This window comes from Platalea leucorodia, assembly GCF_965183815.1.
Source record: "Platalea leucorodia genome assembly, chromosome: 3".
Lineage (NCBI taxonomy): Eukaryota > Metazoa > Chordata > Aves > Pelecaniformes > Threskiornithidae > Platalea > Platalea leucorodia.
Window position 1 is genome coordinate 57,982,227 of NC_138825.1, and position 25,640 is coordinate 58,007,866.

General features: G+C 41.9%; 2 protein-coding genes across 3 annotated transcripts; both read right to left on the reverse strand.

Moving 5' to 3' along the window:
* Positions 1-1,748: 1,748 nt before the first annotated feature.
* FBXO5 (F-box protein 5) lies at positions 1,749-10,713 on the reverse strand (the record flags this gene model as incomplete). Its single annotated transcript, XM_082305967.1, has 5 exons — positions 10,645-10,713; positions 5,341-6,077; positions 4,924-5,014; positions 3,549-3,710; positions 1,749-2,000 (listed from the first exon to the last, which is right to left on the reverse strand). The coding sequence occupies exons 2-5, from the start codon at positions 6,060-6,062 to the stop codon at positions 1,749-1,751; spliced, it is 1,227 nt and encodes a 408-aa protein (XP_082162093.1). The 5' UTR covers positions 6,063-6,077; positions 10,645-10,713.
* On the reverse strand, positions 10,009-25,336 carry MTRF1L (mitochondrial translation release factor 1 like; the record flags this gene model as incomplete). 2 transcript variants are annotated; one of them, XM_082305968.1, is made up of 7 exons in its annotated part: positions 10,009-11,153; positions 11,612-11,748; positions 13,533-13,650; positions 14,612-14,775; positions 20,845-21,028; positions 22,257-22,336; positions 25,033-25,336. In XM_082305968.1, the coding sequence occupies 7 exons, from the start codon at positions 25,334-25,336 to the stop codon at positions 10,938-10,940; spliced, it is 1,203 nt and encodes a 400-aa protein (XP_082162094.1). In that variant the 3' UTR covers positions 10,009-10,937. The 2 variants fall into 2 exon arrangements, with proteins under 2 accessions (XP_082162094.1, XP_082162095.1); XM_082305969.1 differs by lacking the exon at positions 25,033-25,336 and having other exon boundaries at positions 20,845-21,003; positions 22,257-22,317.
* Positions 25,337-25,640: the final 304 nt, after the last annotated feature.

Consider the following 25,640-nt stretch of genomic DNA (forward strand, 5'->3'; position numbering starts at 1 on the left):
CCTACTAACAGACTCACTGCAGTTGCACGCATATCAAGCCCCTGATCATTGCATTTTCCATGTCTCTCAAACAATACCAGAGACCCCAACATCCAGTAGTTGAGGGCTGTTACTTCCTATACAAGGACCATTCTTCTTCTCAGCTGCAGGACTGGTTAGTAAAGGTGGTATGGTCTAATTACCAGAATAAGGTAGAACAGGATGGAAGACTTCTACCTTTCATTCTCAGACCTTGAGCATATCCATAAATGGACTTAAATAGACAAGAGTTACAGAATGAAAGTTCTTGACATAACTCAGCCAGCCTCTTATTTTAAGTCTCAGGTTTAGGTTAGGAGATTAAGTTCACCACATAAAAGCAGAATGCTAGAGGTCCTGCTCAACTGTTTCTACCACTGCTGTCACAAATGGAAAATTAACAAGTGCAGGAAAATTTGCCATGCAGTATATAACTGCTGTCCCAGTTCAAGGAGCAGGACCTACAACGCTGCCTTCCCAGTCTGTTATCTACTTACTAACAGGAAGAAAACACCCAAACCCCAGGCATTTCCAGAAAATGATCGGTCCTTTTCTTGAAAGTTTGCCTGTCTTTGCTGTGGAATCACAAAGACTTTACTGACAGTGAACTAATTCTGCAATGGCAGCATAAATTCAGACAACAGAAAAGCTTCCATTCAATGCATTGGTTCAGAAACCATCGGCAATTACTGCTAAGAGCCTTTAGGTAAACTGCAGGAACACAGCATGAGAATGGATTCAGGACATTTTATACAAAACCAGGAGATTTGCTCTTTGTTAAATAAACATTTTTAAGAAGCACATACTAGAAAAACTTGAGAAATGAGTATGAAAAGTAATCTTTTAAGATGATAAATAGGAAGTCCAGATTTGCCAACCGAGTTGCTGAGAACAGTAATTTATTTTCACATTTACAAGACAAACATGAATAATATTTAGAGTAGTATTTACAAATATATACAAACATTAAAAATGTATCTTGTGATTTGGAAAAAGCTGGCAAACAAAGTATTTTTTTAGCAGTATAGACAAGATACAGTACTTTTTTTTTTAAATTGGAAAGAGTATCACCTCAGTTCAAGGAAAACCTGCAGTTTCTGCATGAAGAAATGAAGAAAGAGCAACAATTTAAGATTCACATAAGGTAAACCACCGGAGAAAATGGTATTATGAACTTTCACATTTTAAAATTAAGGCAAAGCCTTGAAAAAAAAAAATAAAATCTAGATTCCCTCAATTTTACGTTAAAAGAGACTTCACTCACCTCACTTGACATTCTCACTATGAATGCTTTTAAAAGACTTTTGAAAAAGAGTAGACATTTAAATAAAACACAGTTTACACTTCCCCCTTCTGGCATTCAAGAACTGCTAGGGTTACACATAGAAGGCTACTTGCCAAAACTTTTTTGTTTTGTTCGATATTATTGTGGGGTGTCTTGAAGACTGGAACACAGTAGACAAATTGTGAAGACACTATTTAAAATGTTATCAGAATCCATATCCAGAATTTTCTTTTAAATTTATAGATTAGCAAGACTTTTAAATGCATATCTGTGAGGATTTCTAGGAATTTCAACATGACCAAATAGTACAGTGGAATAATAAAAGTAACCTTTTTTTTTAACATAGAATAGCAGAAAGCATTTTCTTGTTTGATTTTCTTTGTGAATAACTTCATATCCTAAAAAAAACTTTTATGGGACATCTGACAATCTGTATTGGGATGGATCACAATCGCCGTAGATTCTGTTTGCTTTTCTTAGTCCCAGGAAGCGGCCCTAGCTTAGAGTTGGGTTTCACTGGTTTGCCACTCATACAGTCACTGGAGCTGTGGTAGCTGCACATGCACTTAGTGCAAAAGTCAAAGCCACAATTTTCACGATTGCACGTTGCTCTTTGTAGATAGGAGTCATACTTGGCAGGTGAGCCACAGCGATGGCAGACTTTAAGGCTTTCAGTGTTTTTCAAGGTCTTGGCAGCCTGTTGGAAGAAGCATATAAAGAAAATCATGAGTGGAGGGTAAATACACACCCCAAACATTCCCTGATGTTATCTAAGGGCCACAAAGCATATTATCTACTCTAGAGAGACAAACTACAAATTTAGCCTAATTCTGGTTGTATCAAATTCTGATGGAGATTGAACAGGAATAATCAGTCTATAACTGCAGGTACTTTGGACTGGAATACAGGTACTCAATTTAAAATTCTTTATTTTAAATTTAAAATTTAAAGGACAGACTGAATGCAAAGCAGTAAGAAAAACAGCCCTCCTAATTCCTCCAAACCTCATCCAAGGATGGTGATTTAGTTAACTTTAATTTAAAAAAAGAAAACAAATCAGAATTCCATTTAAATCATTAACATTTTTGAAGAGTAAACAATGTGTCCAGATATCTCAGCTGTGGGGCACTCGGCTTGAATGGAAGCAATTCCTACTTCTCTCCAACGAATTAATTTTTGACATAAAAACAGATCCACCATTCAAAATCATTCAGCATCAGAAAATTATAGACCTGTATAGCACCTTTATCACTCAATTGTTCAAAGCAAAATGTTTTCTTAATCTAAATGTGTAGACACATACATATGTTTATCAAGGAAAAAAATTTGACTGCTACTTCAGCATACAGTTGAACTTTCAGATTCCTAATGCTACAAAGCGCTATACAGTAGTATTAGAGGATCTTGATCGTACTTTCCAGTGCGATTATAACTTCTCATTGCATCAATTTGCAGAATAACACTTTTGAGCTTGAGTATAAAACCTTTTTCTACTTAGGAAAATCTGCTGCTTATTAACAATGACTTTCAATAAACTTTTTTAAAAGTCTTATAAGACACTCGCAATATTGATCTGCACCTACACGTGGGAAAAAAAAAGCTTAAGAAAAATAACAAGGTGAAGGGAAACTTAGGCTGTTGGCAGCTGTTAACTCCAAATGTGTGACACACTACAAATATGTAGTTAAAAAAGCCATTTTAATGCCAGATAGTTAGTTGGAAAAAAAAGCATAGAATGAACAGGAGAAACATTCATTTGTATAATTTTTTAAAAATAAGAACTACTTAGTCTTTGGTCTTTTTTTTTTTTTTTTTCCCCTTAAAATTGCCCATCAGTGTTGAAGCAAAATTGACAGTTTTTGTGGGATTTCTTATCTGGAAAACATGTGATTCAATATAAGCCCACAGAAACTAAGAGGAAATTACTAAAGTTTTTCATGTCTGATCCAAGCCAAAATTTAAGCCCCCCGCCAAATCACTAAGCCATTTTGAGGGTACCTAGACACCCAGGGGAGAAAAAAAAAAAAAAATAGAAAGATGTAGAACGTCCTAGTGTATCAATATTCTCCACTTAATTTCTGATATTGTCTTAAAATAGGCTCAATAAGCAAAATCTGGCAGCCATACTAATAAGAATTACGAGTACTTCAAATTGGAGATACTGCTTTCAGAAATATGCTTTACAAGCTGATCGTGTACTAGACAACACGTGACAGACTAAAGATGAATGGAAATCACCAGTTACCTCAGAAAACTCCGTGAGCCTGCTGCGATTCCTAGATGCTTTGGATCTGGTGCCTTTTTCATTCAAGTTGTTTGGTGGGGTTGCTTTCTGAATGGAAGCTAAAGCTGCTCGGTAGAGAACATACTCCCTTGTTGCAGCATGCTCTGATGCCTTAGTGACATTCTAATGAAAAGAAAAACAAGAATAAAATTTGAGAAGAGACTTAACTGATATTGACTTTTTGTTTAATAGAAGTCAACAACTTATTTTTAATCCTTCCTCCTGACTAGAAGGTTTCCAATAATAAAGCATCATACCAAGTAGTATGCTAATTATTTTACCTTAGCTTTCTCAGTCACTACTGTTATAAATGCGTAGAACAGACCCCTAGTTCAGACCATCAAAACCAACCGTCTTCTATTATATAATGCAACTTACTTTCATATTAACACATCATAATTATTTAGGCAGAGCATGTAACCTAGTCACTGCAATGTTTTAAAGCACAAAGCAATATTTCTAATTCTTTACTGTGAACAGGGATGCTTGAAGTTTTCTTTCTGAGAACTAAACTCCTCCCACCAATTTTCTAAGTTTGCAGTTCAGGTTAAAAAAAAAGCATACAATGGCAGGGAGGAAATCAAGCTGGATGCATGTTCAGTAGTGTCCAACTGTTTCATCCCAACAGGCCAGCACCATAAAATACCACACAAAATTCAAACTAGTTGACTACCTTAGTCTGTGGCAGATCTTAAGCCTTGTTTCATTGTCTCTCCATCTCTCAAGGAAGACAAACACCCCTAGTGTTTTAAAAGAGCCCTGCCTTGAAGTGCAATGCTAGTGTGGTTGGATCTTGCATTTTTTATTTCATGGGACAAATGGGCATTAGGAGTAGCTCACAGTGCAAAAAGCTTTTCAGTTTTCTGTAGCCAACATGTTGCACTTCAGAGACTGTTGCTCGAAATTATAAGCAGAGAAACTGAGTCACAGTCAGCTGAGTGGCTTCTCTCAGTCTTTCTCCCTTCTGGATCTGTGGGGATGCTGCGGTAAGCCAGCCTCAGCTGAGAGCCTCTAGGGCTTGCCCAGTGGGCAGCGCTGGAACTGACCCTCTCCTTCCTGCCTTCCTCTGTAACACAGGACACGTGGAAGCTCTTAAGAACATCTGCATCTCTCCTTGGGTAACCTTCTCAGTCAGCCTTCCTTGGGCTCCAAAGACAGTGAAGTGACTAGCAACACTTGAGACAGGGCATCCTAACAGGACAAACTCAGACCCTCCACTGACGGTATTTTCAACCTAAGAAACTCTTCTGTGATCTCTGAAGGCTGGGAAGCATCCTGAAATAGAAAGACACTGTTGGTTTTAGGCTTGAAATACCTAACAAGTGCAGAAACTTACAGAAAGGTTTTTCACAGCTTTGCTATACATTTGGAAAATCCATTTATCTTCTTGTAGAATCTTCTGCCATGTTGTACTGACTTTGGCAAAACTGCAACGACAATACAAACATTATCAGTTACCTCCCAGGAAAGGGAAAAACCTTTTATTTAACAGTTTTGTTATTTTATTATTATGTAATCTTTTTCTTTCATGTAGAAGATGGGATATGTTCACAGCTGTAGTCTTTAATTTGCCTTCTAGGGAAAAGACACATTCTCTATATATACCACGGCTTACATTGACAGGTCGTGTTTTAATATATTAATACATAATACTAACCATTGAGTAAACGTCACGAGCCTCATATCTAAAACATTCTTAAGCCATCTGATTAGGTTACTTTCCAATGAAATACAATGAGATCAATATACTTACTTTATTAAATCCATTTCACCAAGGTGCCTTAAAATGTTTGCCAATATATGCTTCAGGTTCTTTTGGAAGAGTTCGGCAAGAATGTCTATTCTATCTAATCCCATTTTCTTTCCAATTAGGTTACAAAGTTCAACCTTTCCCCTAAAAACAATTCTGTCTACTGCAGCCCAAGACTTGAGATTTCTTTTACCACTTTTTTTCAAAGTTGAGCAAACCATTTCTTCATAATGGATTACTGGCAATAAAGTCTTCTTTGAAAACTGTGCTTCATTTTGGTTCTTCATGAGACAATGCTTTGGTGTGCCACAGAGATTCCCAGCCAAAGGTATACTATCCTCATGTTCTATTGCATCAGTGTATTGATTACTTAACATAGAGGAATAACCACTGTCCTCATTAAATTTACTGTTTTCCAGTGCTTCCATTTCATAGATACCTTCATCAAGTCTCTGGGTTACTTCTTTGTTTTCTTTGTTATGTACAGGTCTTCCTTCACCTTCAAGATCTAGGCTTCTGGTGGCCGCATGGTATGAGTCACTAAGGAGTATTTCCTGGTGCTCTTCAGCACAGCTTTTACAAAAGCCTTCCTCATAATTCAAGAGGCAGGATTCTTCCAGTCTTGTTTTCTCCACAGCAGGTTTCAATGGTGCAAACCCAGCGTGAAAAGACGTACAATCAAAATCACATTTCATTTTGAAAGAGTGGTTAAGGTTTGATTTCATTGTTTTGTTTGTATCCTGCCGAAACAACAAGGACAGTATTACAACACAGCATAAACTGCATCACAAATTCTTTTTCTTATAAAGAACTGATCGTGCCTTCCTTCTACATTATGGATTTTAAGCTTTTATCTGACTCACCCTCTAGTGCCTGAAACACAGACAACTAGTGGAACTAAGGATTTGAACAGCCATACATTGAATCTGTGTAAGATATTCTCAAAATTAGAACTTTATGCTGCATAAAACTGGGCGAGAAAACTGACTGGGTCGTTTACTTTGTCACCATTCCACCAGTATAGATTACTTTTAGACACACCAATGCCTCCACTTCCTACCCTAAATACAGCGATATACTCGGCACACTTGTGGTCCCTGCAAGGGGGACACCAGTGGCAGAGGGTCCGTGAGTGACAGCAGGCCTGTGCAGGGGTACAGCCAGGCCAGAGCAGCCTGAAGTTTGCACCCAAGGCCAGAGGACACGCTGCTCCTGCAGCCAGGTATCTGGCATTTTTAAAAGGGGAGGAGGCTGGGTGGCACAGGGAAAAGCTTGGGTGCTCACATGAATGTGTGAATTACAATGGAAAGCAGCGATCCTTAAACAATGGTCAAAGTGAAATAAAGGTTCCTTACAAGCGTGATTTTAAGAGGGTGGGAGGTTGATAGATATTCTCGGGAAATGGAGCTTTTCTTGCCCTGTTTCTTTCCCCTCCCCCCGAAGTGTGGTGCTATCTATATTAACAATTGCGGGGGGATGGGCGAGGGCTGAAGGGGAGAAGGAAGCCATCTCTGTCGTGTTAAATCTAAGGGGAAAATAATTTTCAACATGCTTTGCAATCCGTAGGAAATATAAGCTCCCCCATCTGAGTTGGTATTTTAAGAGATTCAAGCCCTTCCAGCAGTTTTGAAAAAAGTATTAGAAAAGTGTGTTTCATGAACGTTTCAGAGAAAAAGTCCCTTCTTCGTACCTACGTTTGGTGGGAGAAAGGAGCAGATACGCTTATGGCTTTGTACAGTGCGAGTTGGGGGAGAGATGCAAGCCCTCGCTAAGCCTCCTCCTTCCTTTGCCCCCTCGCTTGCGCGCCGCGAGCGAACAGAGGAGCTTTTGGGCTGAGACCCTGCAGAATTAGGAGATGTCCCCCCCGATGTTTCGGGGCGCCAGGGCCGACCCCGACCCCCCGGGGGGAGCGGGCTCAGCCGCGGGCCCCCGCGGCGCTGTCAGGCTGCTCCCGCCCAGCGCTCAAGATGGCCCGGCTCGGCGGCAGGTAGACCGGCTCCCGGCCCTGCCGTGCCCCGCGGCCCCGGGAACCGCACCCTGCGCCTTCGGGGGTCTCCCCTTCCCCCCGCGTTGGAGGATTCCCCCTAAAATGGTGGCGGCGGGGCGGGCAGGAGCGCGCCGGGGGGATGCCCCCCTCCGGCGGCGTGGTCCGGCGGGCGGGAGACAGCGCGGCGCGGCGCCTCCCCGCCCGCCGCTGCCCGCCGGCGGGATTTGCGCTCCCCGGCCCAGCCCCGGCCCCGGCCCCGCTAGGCTGAAGCGGGCAGCGGGGCGCGTCCCACACGCGGCTCGGTGGCGGGACCGGGGCGCTCCGCGGCCGCCCACGGGCCGCCGTCCCGTCCCATCCTCTCCTGTCCCGCCGGCGGGATAGCTGCGGGGCGAGGCTGGGGAGGGTGGCGGGGCCGGGCGGTCGCCGGGGATCCCCGTCCCCAGGTCCGCCCGCCGCCCCTCGCAGTGCCGCCAGCACCGCCAGCGCCCCCAGTCCCGCCACCACGTACGCCGGCAGCCCCCGCCGTCCCGGCCCCGGAGCCCTCACCGCGGAGCCCCGCTGGCGCTGGCGCCGGCCCCGGCCCCAACCCCAGCCCCAGCCCCAGCCCCAGCCCTTACCGCGGAGCCCCGCTGGCCCGAACCGGCCCTGGGGCAGAGCCCTGGCCCCGCCGCCCGCCCGCGCTCACCTGCAGGGCTGCGCCGCCGCGGCCGCGGGCAGTGAGTGCGCGGCCGCCCTCGCCGGGCACTTTTAAAAACTTTGAATTTGGTATCCAAAACCGCGCCGGCCAATCGGGCGCGGCCGGCGGGGGCGGCGCGGCCAATGGGAGGCGGGCAGAAGGCGGGGGCCAATCCGAGGCGCCGCGGGCGGAGCCGGCCCGGCTCGCATTTTCCCTCCTCGGCCGGCAAGGAGCGAGGCGAGTGGCGGGGAGGTGGCGCGCGCGCGCTCCGAGCGGGGCGGGGGCGGGGCAAGGGGCGGAGCGCGGGAGACAGAGCGCGGGCGGGGGCGGGGCCGCCGGCCTCTCCCGCCCGGCCGCTCCCGCCCGGCGGCCGCTCCCGCCCCTTCCTCCCGGCCCCCGGCGCCCCGCCGGTCCCACGGCCCGCTCCGACATCAACAACCGACTGCTGCGTGACGGGGGTGACGCACGCCTGAGCGCTGCCTGGCGCCCAACCACATCTGCGTTTGCTTTCATAAACGGGTGCGCCTGGGGTCTTCCCGTCACCCGAGCGCCCTCAGAGTGCCCGCCGAGTGTGCAAAGCGCCGCTGCCGGGGAAGGGTTTGTTCAGTCTGGCGGCGGATCTTGCACCTGGGTTCCTCCCGGTGGAAGAACGGTCTTTATTTTACTATTTTATTTACAACATCACTAACAGCTGCCAGAGCGAGGCGGAGTGCTACTGGGAGCTAAGCAGACTGGGCACCAGCGCAGGGATCCCACCGCCGCTGAAAGTACAACCTTCTCGCAGCTCAGGGAGGTTACATTTCTAGTGAGACAACAGACCTTGCATTAAAATTTATGTGGAGCAAGAAAGGGACTTCAAGCCTTTAGGCTTAAGCCACGACAGGCCGACGAGGTACCAACTCCAGATAGCGAAGTCCACCTGTCAGATGCCCGTTCTGGGATGCCCCTGTCAGCCTCCGGCCAGAACCACGTGGCATCTGGCTTTCCTCACACTGGCCAGAGGTTGGCCACTTGCAAGGCAACACCACATCTCCTGTCTGTTGGGGAGCCAGACAAGAGGAGGGAGGCTGCGAGCCAGGCAGGATCTGGGCAGCCAGGCTACCAGCTGGGACGTCAGGGAAGGTCTGGGGCGACAAAGACCTGGACGCCCGTGTAAGTTTCACGCAGTAGTCCAGTGCTTAGACCTGTCTGATGGCCCTCATTTGTCTGGAGGGATATGCTGTTGAAGTTAGAGAGAAGGAATGGCAAACGCCATCCATCGCTTGGTAGAAGACAGCCTGGCTTTAAGTGAAGTCAAGACGACTGTCACAAGTGCTCTGTTGTCTTCTGTTTACAGTACTGATCTGGTAGGAACAAAGACTTCAGTCCTAGTTTCTGCTCCAATCAATATCTCATTATTTTACACACAAAATGCATCAATGGTTATTTTTACTTTCTTACGTGCCAGTTGAGAGTTGTAAATCTGCTAGTAAATCTAGACCTAGGTCTCGCACTTACCGACAGGAAATACGTACGCCTCACCTTACGCATACAGGCACTCCTACCTCTACAGTTAACATATGCCTCTTTAATGAAAAGATTTGGAACTAATCATAGTTACCATGCAGTATTTCCTAGAAAACAAAGCTGATAAATGTATTAAATGATTCTATGCGTCTTTTTGACGTGCATTGGTTCAAACTGCAGTCTCAAATGTAATAAAAGAAGATAATAAACTGATAATAATCAGTTGATTTTTATATAGGATGTTTAAATAATGCATTTCTATAAGCTATCTGTACTTTGCTCCTATTTTAATTTCTTACACTAATTTTAATTAGAAGTCTGAAAGTAAACACCCCTATATTCATGGTAACATTTTTCCTTAGGTTCCAATTTCTTATTTACTGGTATTTATATTTGAAATACATTCTGCGTGTGTATACACACATGCATAGGTACAATGCATGATGGGGTAATGTGCCATGGAAGCTGCAGGTTTTGTATTGCTATATGTATTTCGGATTGTAAAATGTAGTCTAAAATACAGGTTAAAAGTCTTTTTTACCCACAGATATAAACATGGGCACATATATCAGTAGATTAGAAAAGCAAAAGTTTTACTTTGCTTTCATAGATCAAATGCTTTAAGATGCTGTGAAATAAATAGACACAAACAGTAAGATGCCATTCATACCGTCTAACGTTTAGAAAATCAATAAACTGGAGAGCCGATTAAAAACATAAAGGAGAAACTGAGCTGAAGCCAAATGGAGACTGAAATATCAGTCAAACAATATTGCAATGATTCATTTCGTTTTTGACTCAAGAACAGAAACATGCTTTTCAAAAACAATTCATACAACTTGTCACTTGGCTTCCACAGCTTTTTTTTTTTTGGAACAGGGGATATTGCTGAACAACTTTTTGTGTTTATTAATAAGGGCCAGAAGGCCATGAAAACATGAAGGAGATCCCATGCCACGTGTAAGTGACTAACAAATATGCAGATTAGTAGTGGGGTCATTTATCACTTTCTTCCAATCACTCAAACAAAATAGGATTTTTTTGTTCTCTCAAGTAAGCTGTTTGACACTGTACTGATGTTTAAACCATTGTTTAAATGAAAACTGGAACTAGAAATAGCTCATTTTTTAATGCGTACCTTTCGAGAGTGGTGTATCAGTATCTTCTCAGTGGAGAAAGTTAAAAACTGCAGTTACTTCTGGCCCAGTCAAATTTACTTTTTAAGTGGACTGCTGCAGCAATAATGTCTCATATGAAGGTAATAAGGTCTTTTACTCAGCAAGTCAGAAAACTGTTTATCAGTCATGAGGAAACAAGTTGTGGTGTCTTTCATGATCTGAAAAGCAGTTGCATTTTCTGTGTGGTGCTCCAAGAAGCTCCTTTGCAGACAAATGTCTACATCTGCTGTAATGGGCTGACAAAGAGCAACGTTCAGGATAGATTCTTTTTTTCATTTTCTGAAATAATTTCCATTAAAGATTCATAATCAGCATATTCTCTCAGAGTTTGTATCATTTCATCTAGCATTTCTTCCCCTAGCATGAAACACTCAATATGATGCACTGATCTGCTTATCCTGTGGTCAGTAATCCGGTCCTGTGGGAAGTTGTATGTTCTGATCTTCTCCGATCTTCCTTTAGTCCCAATCTATCAAACAAGAAGAATCAGTTTATCATCATCGTCTTTTTATAAAAAGGATGAAATATTGGTTAAGCATCTATAGCGAAAGCTTTCTCTTCCTCCCATCATTATCCAGAATTTGTTATAGTTACATAGTACTCAGACCAGTTCAGTAGTCGCAGTAATTGTCCTCAAACATGTAAAAGAACAATTTTACTGTATCTTTTTCTAATACTATTCTGGCTCTTCATGCTGTAATCCAGTTTGTTTCACTAGACCTCTAGAATTTACACACTACTGAAATTTTAAGTCTGGCTAATATACGACCTTTATTGCTGAAGTAGAATGTATTTTTTTTGCCTGGTATATGTCCTTCCTAGGCTCCTGTTCCTCTATATTTCCATTTACTATTTGCAGTTCAACACAGGAGTTACCCCAAGAACACATGCTTGTACAGAATTATATCTTTACTAAGTGAAACTTACTTGAATCTTTCGAGCACTGTTTCTCTTTTTGGTTTCTTCTTCCAGTTTGGCGTTGTATAGTTTAGCACATAGCATTTGCATAGCCTTCTCTTTGTTTCTAATTTGAGATCTTTCTTGCTGACATTCAGACACGATCCCTGCCAAAAATATCATGACATTTAATATTTAACAGTAACACATACTAAAAGGGTTTTGCAATTTCTAGAAGATTTTTATTATGTTACAACAAGCTGTTTCTTTCTTCAATACATAATTTGGACTGGGAACGTAAAGTCCAGGCTTATTAATGTTTAATGATACATTCTGGGAGAGAAGCGCAGGCTGAGTTGTACAGGTGCTTTAAGCCATAAGACAAGAAATTTAATTCGATATGTTGGACAACAGGTAGGTAATGAAATAAAAGATACATGATGTGTAATTTTTGGCCACAGTTCCAGGAAATTCAGGATTTAAGGAGCAGTAAAATACATGAGATAGTGTGTATGAAGAATATGATCAAAATAAACAACAGTGGGCAGTATTTTCTTAAAAAAAAGGTGTGGTTTCTCTCCCCAAAACATACAATTCAAGATGAGAAGTGAACAGCCTAAGAAAGGAGTAGGGAGAAGAAATACAGGAAGAAGACAGCACAAGCTAAGTTGTTATTTGGATTTATTTCAAGTAACTCTGGTAAGATTACAGTATGCTTTTATAAGATTACATAGCATTATTTTATGAAAGACTTGTTTACAAACAACTTTTTGGATCACAAGGAATGTTTATAAACAGAGTTAGGATACGAGAAACAGCAGAAGTAACAGGACAATTCTAAAGGAAGAGAGAACAAGAGGAATGAAGAAGGGAAAGGTGGAACAGAAAAAAGTCAGGAGATAAGGTGAGATATAAAACCCCTTATGAACCATCTCTAATGCATAACCACAAAAAAATTTGCAATACATTTTAAGGTTTCTATAACAAACACTAATAACTGCCTTCAGCAAACACTAAGATCATTTGCTCATTTTAGTTTGTGGGTTTTTTTCCAGACATGCAGGCAGGCCATCCAAAACTTTTTGAATCTGGAATACCTTTTTGTCACCGTGTCTTGAATAGAATTCTATCCTCTCCACTGTTTACCTTCTGCTTTACTGAGGTGATGCAACAAGCACAGAATGGATTAATGTCTTCAATAAATATGAAGAAATGGGTAGCAAAAATCTGGATACGTTAAGATAAAGAGCACTCGGGATTACCCTGTGGCTGTAAAGTGTGACTAATGTTTGTGGTAGAGAAGAGGAAAAGTTAAAAAGCAATGAAAGTCAAGGCAGCTGTTGTGGATTGCTCAAAGGGAAGTAAAAAGCTTAGGAATGGCAATAAAAAAAAGATATAACAGCTAAAATCAGGTAGCATTTGAGGGTGTGTCTTATCCCTCCTACATTTCCTAACCTGAGCCCTGGGGATGGGCCTCCTAATTAAGTGTGTGATCAATGGAAAAGCAGCCAGCAGACAAATGGAAGCTGGTATCCTGAGTAGACTCTGCAATTAAAAGCAGCATTTTAATACGGAAATAGAGCAATCTCTCTTTCGGAGACTAGTCAAGAAAAGACAAATCATCAGATTTTAACGTACTCTGTTTTTCAGTTTCTTTTCCCTTATTTGAAAGCTTAAATATAACTTTTTCATAGAAACTGATCTGGGCGCTTTTAGGGTGTTATGCTCAATGGCAAAATGGATAGCTTACCTACTGAAGGCAGTAGTCTTCACTATTACAAATTGGAGTGGGCACAAGATGGTGCATTTAGAGTACTACAAACGCACATGAAAACGCTATGAAAACTCTGCTCTACTGTTGTCAAGGTTTGAAAATAAAACCAGTGTTTCAAAAGAAATTCTGACAGCGGTTTTGCAATATAGATCTTGTACTAAGGAAAAAATGAAGCACCTGTTGGAATATGAACTATCCGTACAGCACTGTCTGTGGTATTGACATGCTGGCCTCCAGCTCCACTAGCTCGCTTTGTTTCTATCCGTAGATCTTTTGGATTAATTTGCAGCCTCATCTGTCATGAGAGACAGAAAAAAAAAAAAAACAAAAAAAGAACACATTTATGTTGTTTCTTTCTAGACAGATGTGAAATACGCATAGTTGGTTTATTTTATAAGGCACATTCAGGCAAGATCAAACTTTAAATTTAAAGTTTATGGGTGGTAGCTCAAATCAACTTATAAATATATTAACAAATCCTTGTAGCCAGATTGGAACGTGACATGAAGCCAGGAAATCAGACAAATGCGTAAGGCATAACTATCCCTTAGTACTAATCTTCCCCCTCTTCTGAAAGCTCTGCACCCTCTTCCAGACGAGTTAACCACTATTTGAACTTGATCAGATGTTTTTTAGATGAAATGGAACATATTCCCTTTGCTGGCTCTGGAATGGGGCGATGGTCTCTGGGAGGAAGGAGCGAGACAACTTCGGGAGAGAATAGGAAGAAGTAACACCTTTGACAATTTGCTAGGTCAACATGAAACAAAGACCAAAACAATGCTTTAATTCTTAGCCAGTTGTTTTTAACCAAGCAAATATGGCGAGAATGAATTATCAGCTGTACACTTTGGAAGGCGGAAGTGAGGACACTACAAAAATGGGGAAGAGAAGGTGCTAAAAGAAATCTCTATAAGCTCTGGAAACTAATTCAGTCTTTTGTTACTTTGTAAAAAATGTAAAGCTTTCCACAAAACGTGCAAGACAGTCACAGTGAATTTTCAAGTTTTAGTGAGGTAAACTGCCAGTGACTGTCTTGAGATTACAATTATGAGGAAATCCAGAAATTCTTTATTTCACCCCCCTAGACAAAAATAAAAATAAACAAACAAATATGACTTAGTTTAAAACTAATATTAAAAAAAAGTCATTAAGAGAGAATAACAAGAGAGACAGAAAACACTTGGGTATCAGCAATACGGCATGTAAAAACATTGCTCATGGTAAAGTCTGTTATACTAAAAGATATATATTACCTCGGTGGGTTGGGGTAATATTGCAACAGTCATTGTGCTGGTGTGAATGCGTCCTTGTTTTTCTGTCTTTGGCACCCGCTGAACACGATGCACTCCTCCTTCAAATTTCATGTACTTGTAAGCCTCAAGACCTGCTATACTGGCAACTGCATGTCTTAGGCCACCTTAAATACAGAAGAAAAACAGTTGTAAAGCTGTATGAAAAACTGTTGGTACTATGCTGTTATGTTTCAAACTGCATTTAGACATCATTGTCACTTGTTTCTTAAAATTATAAGTTTACCATTTAAATATTTAGGCAGAATTATACCAAAAATGCAAGAAAACTCTTCAAAACAAAGCCAGACGTACATACTCACACACTACCTCAAGTAAAGGACTTTCAAATTCTTTTTTATAGAGTCCAATTTAATTTTTTTATATACATAAACAGATTGTCTATGAACCGTGTACATACATGTACCCATACAATCATAAACCATAGCAGAACTCTTAACACCAGTACAGTAGTAAGTTTACATAAAGATCAAATTTTGAAAGCCACCTTCAGAAACTACCTCAATTTTTTCATTGTTAGTTCAGAACCTTACCATTCAATGGGGAAAAAAACAACTCTTAACTAAAGGATGAGTATTACTCATACTCCTCTTCTTATCCATTCTCTTCTATGCATCCTACCCATGTCTCATCTTTGCTCTTTCATTTCATTTTAATCTTTCACACCCTTGGAGTGAACAGAACTCCAGCTCCTGCCCCTCTTACCAATACACCCAGCAAAACGCTTGACAGCAATGTATTAAAAACTAGCATTGAACAGCTTGGAACTTGGAAGTAAAGCCCAATACAATCACGGTTTCGTGACAGAAAGAGTTTGTTGCAATACTAGTTTACGGCATTCTTGCTCTTCCTTGTCTGCTAGTGTGCAAACCCTTCAGTTGTGCCAGTAAAACTGAAGGATCAGAGAAGTAATGGCACTATAAATGAATGCAATTTTTCACCCATTTTGCTTTTCAATCCAGCTCAGTTCCCAGACCCCATTCTCAGCACAGTGGATGCTGTGCCAGGGGAATGATTAAAGAGGAGATAGGCAGCCTTGAAAGAGTATCGCTGTTGAAGTCTGGCAACATGAAACCACAGCCAAGGAAAAGAAGAGGCACATGGTTCTCAGAAATACTGTTTTAGGCTATCTCTAGACTAAGGAAATCAACCACAGGGACAAGATAGCAGCTTTTTAAAAAAGGAAAATGAAGACAACGTAGAATCTGAAAATGCCCCAGAGAGCAGGAAAAAATCGTCAGCCAGAATGTAGGCCAGGTTTTTCACCTCCATGGAGAAGGTTTGCAAATGTTTTTATTCTACAGAAATTTAACATTCCCTCATAACTTTCCTAAAACATATTTCCTTTTACAGTCATGTTTGTGGAAAATATCCTAAACTGCCTCTTCCTTTCATCTCATTTTTGTCCTTCTGACTTTTAAAATTTTTCTCCTACTTACACAAATCTGTACCACTTTGATTCAAATGCACTGTTCAACATACCCAGTGCTTCACTGATTTAATTTATAGCCATTATCTACTACCAATTCTGTAAGATAGATCTGTCATGTTTAGAATAAACCTGACCATAAAGCATGTCATTTAAGAAATAAGAATATCTGTCAAAATCTTCAGTTTAGATGAGTAAGTTTCATTCTAACAGGTAGTGTGAAATCTTTCTACTGTTATGCAAACGCTATTCAAATGAACAAAAGATTTCTTCTTTACTCTAAAAGAACCTTATATAACCTAAAATAATTAATTTAGTTGAGTAATAAAACTTACTTACTCCTTTACATACAGAAGCAAGTACTAAAAAAGTCATAAGCAACACCTGTGCATGAGGAAGAAGCCAGGCTATGTCAGGAGCAAAAATAATGTGAATGTCCACAAGGCTATGGCACTACTGACAAGTATTAATTACGTGATAAGCAGTTCATTGCAAAAGCTGATGTTCTGTCTTTTCTCCCTCACTTCTCCTGGCATTAATATATGTACCACGGGTACAGTCTGTCTATTTGAGCTGCAACCACATCTGTGACACGTTCAGGAGAGTTTAAGTTTGTAGAGATAACAGTGTGCCTGCAGCACCGGAGTGCTTAGCATGAGGTGACCAAGAAAGTGGTTCAAAAGACAGGTATTTAGGTCATACTGCTTCAAATCAACTACTACCAACACAGGTTTAATATGAAATGCAGGCAAATGCAATGAAATTTCCACAAACCCTTTATGCCGACAGACGTGTCGTAGGCCTGTCAAATATAGTTAGCTCTTACTATGTGCTTGCCCCTTTCAATTAAAATGTCCCTCTCTATCCTGAAAGCTGATGTGCACAGAAAAAGGGTGTGAGTTTGCACTCATTTTTTATGTGGCATCTTATACCCAGATCGAGAGAAAGTCCCATATCTGTGTCTCTGCCTGCCACTACAGGGTGAGAGGCAGTAGGTAAAAAATGACAGGTGGATTTGTCCTTTAATGTGCACGTTAAATCTTGAACATATTATTTTTGCACAGTGGCATCCCTTGGGGTAGGTCAATAAAGTCAGTTAAGAGTGGACTGAAACCAATTCTTAATTGCAGCTTTGTTAAACGTTCACCGTGTTCACACAGGCTCACATTCAGATTTCAGCCAAATTCTGGAGCTCTCTGAAATGAGGGAGTTTGATGTTTTAATGCAGCACCTTGCTTTTGCTCATGCAGTCCATAAAAATGGAGCGTGGATGTGATGCAACAGCCTCGTGCCACCAGCAAGCATCCTTAACTCCATTCTTACTCAGCACAGCACAGACACTTCGAACCTGAGAATTCAAATGTGCCTTTCAGTGGCAGTGCCATCTATAGTGCCCCTACCTCCCAATTTATTTCTAGCTCCTCAGTTTTGATAATATGTGCTCATGCAAATAAGATCAGAAAAATATACTGCAAGAGGCTGACAAAGGCCTTCCTAAACATTCATTTCAGTGCACCGGCAAGCCCTCAGCAAGGCAAGAGAGTTTAAAATAAATACACATCCATTAAAAACCTAGCAGTTTCAAAGAGAAAATAGGGCTAGATATATACTAGAATGTATTACTTCAATTTCCCATTTAAGGCATTAAAGAGAATGCCTCTGAGGCCTCCTTGTCTAAGGACTGAGCTTTCACCAAAAGGGTAATCAAGCACAACTCCCTTTCTCTTCCAATCACAGGTCTGCAAGTTGAGTCAGACCTGACTTAAAACTATCCAATAACAGAGAGTTTTTAAGCCAAATCAGTAGATTGATCCAATTAGCAGTGTGGCGTCAAAATTGCTAGAGCTGAGAGAGAGAAGGAACATATGGCTGGCAGCTGGCTGCTGGCTGGAACATGGGACAGCCCTTGTTTAAGCTGACTGTGAAACTGTGCTCTGAAGGTGAAGTTGTACGTGACTTGCTGGGGTTAACCCCATCTAAGTCTCGCCTCAATGGAAAGGGCAACTCTCCTCTTCCCTTAGCGTACGAAATAAAAGAGACGCAGACCCTTCCTCCATTCTGTTTACACCCATCTAACCTACACCATTTTTTTTTTAAAGCAAGTGGAATAAACAAGTTAATAGATTTCTGTCGGCTTTGAAGGCTGAACTGGCTCAGCTCCTGGCAAAGTGTTTGCCTGGTCATGAATGGGGATAAACATGACTTTCCTCTTCAGCAACAAGCTGTGCTGTAACATGAAGCTGCTTCTTGTCCCTACCTTCACTTGAATTGTGCAAACAGTTTGCTTGACAAATGACCTCTTGACCATAAAAAAAAAAGTTTATTAATAGTAACAAATCTAGATAATAGACAATACTGAATTCAAGTGTCATTAAATTAAAAAAATGTGTATTTATTGAATCGACAGCAGACACTCTAGAAGGAGATTCTGATACAGTGAAAACATGAGTTCAGTTCATCAACTTGAAATAAGTCATCTTCTAAGAACTCTAAAGAAAGTGATTAGAATATTTTACAGATATAACACTTTTTAAAATAAAATTCAAATAAAGATTTTAAGAACCCAGAAGTGTAAGGGAAACCTATAGTAAGTTAAATTGTATCTGCATATCTGAAAGGTGAAGACATGGGCCTCCCTTTTTTGAAGTATGAATACAGACAATAAATCAAGCCTGTACCCAGATTTTCAAGTTCCCAGTTTGTAATGTCTGACGGTAGTTCTTCCATGGAGTCCAATTTTTGAACCTTCTTTCAATCCCTCAATATGTAACAGTGAATCAAAGCCTGTACTTACACAAGAAAAGTCTTAGGGCACAGAAAGACCCTCATTAGCAGGGGAGAGTAGCTTATTGACATGAGAAGCTCAATTAGGAGAATTGTGGATATTTATTTTTTTGTGAATTTCTACACAGTTGAAACAGAAAGGGTTCAAGACACTTGAAAATAGAGTCCAAAATATGGTGTAAGTAAACAGAAGAAGTGTTAGAAGATGCTTCACATTTCTCAAAGTTTGCTAAAAATCTCTCCGCAATTACATTAAGTGTTGACTGAAAAAAGATTAGAGTTTTTCTGACAGATCCTAGCTTTTCTCATTTCTTCTTCAAAGTTTCACTAAAAAAGAAAAAAATGCTGATAAAAGTATAAATACAGGTAAAGTTTCACAACCAATCCAAGCTCGGAGCAATAAGCTGCACAAATGCTCGTCTACTGATCCATACCCACTACGATATATATATTACCTCCACAGCAACGTGTAAGCAAAATGTGCTAGCTTTACTCACAGCAGCATGGATAACAGTAAGCCTGCACATCTTAACACAGACAGACTTAGCAAACCTAGCCTGCTGAGAAATGTGGCTAGCAATCTGTCAATGAAAACCCGAAATCCCTGCCACTGGTTGGGCATGTTTTGGATTGCAGTTTCACAGTTGGCTTAAGCTGACTGAACCTCTTGCTGCTGGAAGGAGGTCCTGGTTTTCTCACTGCCACCACCAGTAGCCACACACTTTGGCTTCCACCACCCCCATGAGCATGTCTCCTCTTCTCTTGTAATGGATTACCTGAAAACTAATCGAAGGGAGGTTTTGTGCTATTTTTCAGCTGGATTGAGTTGGTGATGAGACTCCACAAAGACACATAATCACAAGTGCCAATGCAAAGAAGTCAGCAGCAACACAGAGACAGCAGCCTGATCTTTGTGAAACAGCTTTACACGCTAACTGGATTAAGCTAAAATTAACTAATATGCGCCACTGCCCCAATTTGTTGTATAAACCTACCAATCTCCACCTTTGCAAAGACACTGTTTTTCCCCCTCCTTGCATTTAGCCCCATGTTGCTGCTTATCTTATGCTAGCTCTAAGGCTCATGAGAACTGACTTAACATCCTAACTAGGCAAAAAACCATCCCAGTTGTAAAAAGCAAAGTCTTTGTCAGTTTAAGTGAAAGGACATCAAAACTGACCAAAAAAAAAAGTAGGACTGCTCAGACAGGCAGAGAAGCAGTAAGAAAGAGGGGAGAAAGGAGAAACATCTCCTTTTACTGGCATCAAGCCGTTAAACTGATTACCTGTGAAATTTTAGTTGAAGGCTTTCATAAACAATTAGATCTCTTATCTCTCCTCTCAAAAAGTCTCAACAATTCCCCCACTTTGCTCATCCATTAGCTGTTACAGATGAGCTATATCCAAACATCCTATTTCCTTATATAAATCCTCAGGTGACATTATTTCAGATAAGTTCAAAATGTTTTAGATTAAACCTCAAGAATAGTTTTAATTATACTGATCCCTCTCTGCTAAGGGATCCATAATAATAAACAGATTTTCAACCTGCCACCAAACTGATCTAGAAACACTACAAACATTAAGTAACTAAGTAAAACATCATATCCAAATACAAAGTATATGTAATCTGTATTTGTAAAAAAAAATAAAGCTAAACCAACATATCTGCATCACTTGCCAAATTTTCTTCTGCCAAGCACTGTTTCATTTCTACTTTTTGAAACTACTGAAAGGCAAGTTTAATGTTTTAGCACTTCAGTATTTTAATAGTACTTCTGAAATGGAATTTCATTCTCAAATACAGAAGCTGAGCAAAATTGTACTCAGACATTCAAACAATCTTCTGCTTCTAAAATTAAGTTAGCGCAAATTAGCTTCCTGTAGTCAGGAAATTCAAGTGTCATATGAACGTTTCAACTTAAATTAAAAAGTTACAAAGATTAAGTATTTTCATTACTGACCTATTTCACTGGGAAAGTATTCTAATATTTCAAATTTCCACTTTTTATAGGCAGCATATCGTTGATACATATCAAACATCTCCGAGGTGAACAGCATGGCTTCCTGCCCTCCAACTCCAGCGGTTACTTCCATGACAAGATCGCTCTTGTCTGTTTCTTCTGAAGGAATCAAAAGCAACACTATCTGTGAATACAAAAACACCCAGCTAAGACTTCCCTCTGACACTGCTGTCCACAACTGAGACAGTATAAAGGGCTAGACAAGTCTGTAATCGATCTAGGCTGCGTTCTCCTGCACTAACTCGTTGGTTGCCCAGAGGACAGGCTTCTCAGGCCTCTTGCAGTGAAGAAGCAGAGGTCAGGAAGAGGTGAGGGGGGATACTGCACTGCAGGAAGGCTCCCTGTGTCTGTTCACAGTCACAGGAGCTACATAGGTCTCTCTCAAGACCTACAAAACTTCACAGAAGTTTTCACCCATCAGGAGCACTGCGACGTTTGGACACCGCAGGACACACCCTGGTTCTTGCAAGACAACTAAGCATCTCCCTTCCCTTCGGATTCCCTTTTAACCTGGTCCCAACTGCAGAGCTCAGAAGGTATGGATGTTCAGGAGGACAGTCCTTCAACAACAACTCAGCTGTTTTATTAATTTATTCATTTAAAAAGGCAGAGCCAGCCTTATATTGATCTGTAGAAGAAAGATACCCTAAAACCAAAAACTGTATTCACAATTTTGCAGGCTGGATCAAAACTCTGGATGATTTGCAAATGCTTTTCAATCATCTTCCTTTACTAGCATTAGCTGATGTTTCTTTTCACAGACAACTTCTTCTTCTTTTGGCAAACTCATAAGTATTTACAAAAAAAATTATAAAGTGACTGTTGTATTGCCAAAGGAATAAAGAATGTGACAATACCAGCTTCTACTTCACCAGTAACATTAAGAATATGTAACAGTTTCTTTATGTGAAGATCATTTTTTTATGTTAAATAACATAGATACTACGTAGAATGTATGTAAGGTAGTAGTCTAAAGTAGTTACATAGTATTAAACTATTTTTTTCAAAACCTCTAGTGTGTGTGATACTATACAAGTTTAATGTTTCCAACAGACAAAAAGCTGGACATCCATAAAGGTACACCCAGACAAGACAAACCACAGCACCTACTTATAAAGACGTATTGATTCAAACAATTTCAGATACAAGTAGGTACTTACTTACAGGCTGTCTCTATACCATCCGCATTTTTCATTTTCCTTAGATAACAGACACTAGTTGAGGAGTATAATTGGCAGGGAGGGGAAAAGGAGAAGAGCTTATCATATACATCTTATTTTTGGTGAGAAGACAATATGGCCTTGTTAATTTAAGAATGGCAAGAAAATAGAGGCATTTAAAGGGGATCTAACCTGTTGTTTCAGTTCAGCTATCTCTTCTTCACAGGATGAGATTTCCCTTTCTGCAAGCTTCTGGAAATCTTCGCCCTCATCTGGAATATTTGAGTATGGTTAATCCTCAGACTTATATCAGTGCCACTCTCAGAAAACCTTCTGAAAAATAACCACACGAAGAACTTATTCTACAAAAAAAACCCCAAAACACCACACAAAACCTGCTCAACAGACTAAACCTGTCAGAAAATGAGATTAATAATACAATCTGTAACAAAGATACACAGTACATATTAAGACTGTTTTCTGATATTGTTGAAGTATGAGACATGGGAAAATCTGAAATACAAGAAATTCCACCTCAACGTAAAACAAACAAACAAAAACCCAACCCAAACAAAAAAAAAAACCAACAATTGGTGTGCTGGTGGTCAAACAGTGGCCCAGGTTACCCAGAGAGGTTGCGGAGTCTCCATCCTTGGAGATATTCAAACCCCAACTCAACACAACCCTGAGCAACCTGCTGTAGGTGACCCTGCTTGAGCAGCGCGTTGGACTAGATGATCTCCAGACGTCCCTTCCCACCTCAGCCATTCTGTGATTCCAAGAAATTACTTTCTGTATTTCAATGTGACAGGAACATCAAGGATTTGAAGAGCACAGCAGCCCCAAAACTGACACTTTTCATTAAAAGGACTATTACACCTATCATTGGATGCAAAAATCTGAAGATAGCAGTAGTAATTTCAAGTATTTTATCTCTCTCAATTTATTCCCGAATAGCTGCAGAACTTCTAACACATCACTAAAAACAAAAGTATGGAAGAACTCTTGCATTATAAGAGGAACTTGTAAGTTTAAAGTGTTGCTTGACTGATCAACACTAATGCCTTATAATTAAGACTTGTTTTTCTGTACTACAGTTTCGGTATTTTAAAATGTTCCTTTTTTTTTTTCTGGTCAATAACAAACTTCACACACACACACAAAAAATTAAAAAAACTCAACATCTTCAGCAGCCTCTGCTCCACACTGATTCAGCTCACTCACCCAGAAGAAAAAATATCACCCCAAAAAGCAGAAAATGGTACACACAATCAAAAAGGGGGAACTGGGGTGGGCACAGGGACACATAACTGCACAGTCAGCAGCAAGAGAAGAAAAAGAAAGATGCCAGACTTCTTTTTTTCTGTGTACAGCAAGCTTTTAAATGTGTTCAGCTGAGATGGGAGGTGCACTCTTACAATAAAGCCACACCTTTACAACACTGTAACTGCATTTAGTCACTAGCACAATTTTAAATTAAACTTTTTGACTTTACAATTTAGGTTTAATATTGGTGAAATACCCCCCCCATCACTTCTGTAAGAAGGAAATTAAAAAGATAATCATGCGTAAACTGGTTTAAACAACAAGCATGCTTTACCTACAGCTGGCTAAGAGCATGCATGGTTGACTCCCTGACTAACTGTAACTCTTTAAACACATAAACTTGATCATCTCCAGCTATCTAAATTTCTTTACAATAACTACTGACTGATCAAAGGCTAGTCATTAAGGCCAACAGAAGGAAGAATAAGAATTAAGGAATCACAAATCTATTAGTCAAATCAGCTATTGATAATGCAATTATTATGCAATTAAGAAATAATCTAATATAACAATTAATAGCAGTTGCATACTTTAAGATGCAAATGTAATATAGGCTCTAAAATCAGTTTAAAATAATATATACAAATATTTTCAAGGATGCACTACAGAAGTGCTCAAAGTTACTGAGTAAGCCCTTGTGATCACTTCACTTTGCTGAAGTTCTAAGCCTGGATTTGACGACAGTGGCTTCTTCAGCAGGTTCTGAAAGGTGGAAAAAAAAATCTTCCATTTCATTCAGTTAGTTTAGGTCAATGATTAGTTTGTTCAAAGGAACCATTTCTCCTTTTTCAGTCTGAGGTGGGAGAGAACCGATAGAAAAAAAAAAAACCACATTTGCTTTAGTGTTTGCCATCTCCGTTAGTCAGAATAACTGACTACAGCTAACACTTTTGATTAATCAGTATTTAGCAAAGTATTAAGTATTAAACGATCTAGGGAACATTTTATGATCAAGTGAATGTTTACTGATCTTAAAGTACTCCTTTTCTGCATTTTGGTTTCTAACTGCTATCAAAATTAAGTTCGATTCAGGGCAAAAAGTATTCACTATCTGACAACGCTAAAAGTGCGCAGCTACCAGCACAACACAAAGCTGAGTCACAGCGTGGAGGCAGCACAAGCAGATGCCGAGCTCTGTGACTGCTGAAATGGATGCAGGCAGGCTGGTCTGTCTTGACAGCAAGATAAAAATCCACAAAAAAGATTTAAAAAGTTTTCTATCCCTGATTTATTGGCTTTAACTTATATGAAATAGATGCTACCACGCTGCTCTTCCTTCAAATATCAGCGGCTGCCGCTTCCCAGCTCCCCCGGCCGGGGATGAGCCTTTCCCGCTCACCCCAGCGGACACCCCCTTGGAACCTGACCCCTGCGCAGGAGGTTTGTTTGCCTTCGGCAACGGGAGGCCGGAGGACACCCCCGGCCCCCCGCAGCCGAGAGGTATTTAACCCTCCCCGCCTTCCGCCGCTCTCCCGCCACCGCCCCGCGCGCGCCTCCCGCACGCGCAGCCGGCACCCGCACAGGTGCGCGGCGCCACGTGGCCGCCTCCGCCCGCCCCCTTGGGGCGCTCCCCCAATCGCGTCGGCATATGCAAATCGCCCCCGCCGCCGCCCCGCCCCCGGCGGCCCCGGCCGCCCCGCACCTTGCCGCGCCAGCTCCCGCGTCTCGCGCAGCTCCTGCTCCTTCTCGCGCAGCCGCTGGACCCGCGCCGCCAGCTCCAGCCCCGCCCCGCCCCCGCCCTGCGCCCGCGCCTCCAGCAGGCGGCGTAAGGGGGGGGCGGCGAACAGCTCCTCCAGGCCGGGCCGGGCGCTCAGCCCGCGGCGCGGCTGCGGCGGGCATCTCCCCGCCGCGCTGCCCCCGACCGGCGCCGCTGGGCGGCTCCGAGGGGGCAGCGCGGCGGCCCGGAAGCCTTGCGCCGCGCGGAGGGCTCGCGAGAGCAGCCGCATGCCTGGCCGGGGCGGGAGCTCGGGCGCCCTTCCTCCGCCAGCCCTGCCCCTGCCGGAGACACCCGAACGCGCTCGGCTGCCTCCCTTCCGGGTTTCCGGAGGCTGCCGAAGAGGCTCGGCGCTGATTTCGGGCTCAGTCGGAAATTACTGGGGCTGCGCTGGCGGAAAGGGACGAAGGGCTTCGGCGCCCTTCGGGTGGCGGGGCGGTGCCCTGGGGCGGGCGCGCTCTGATTGGTCGGCGCTGGCAGGGCGGGCCGGGGGGTGGGGCCGGCGGTGACAGGGCTCCAGCCCCGTGCCGCAGGCG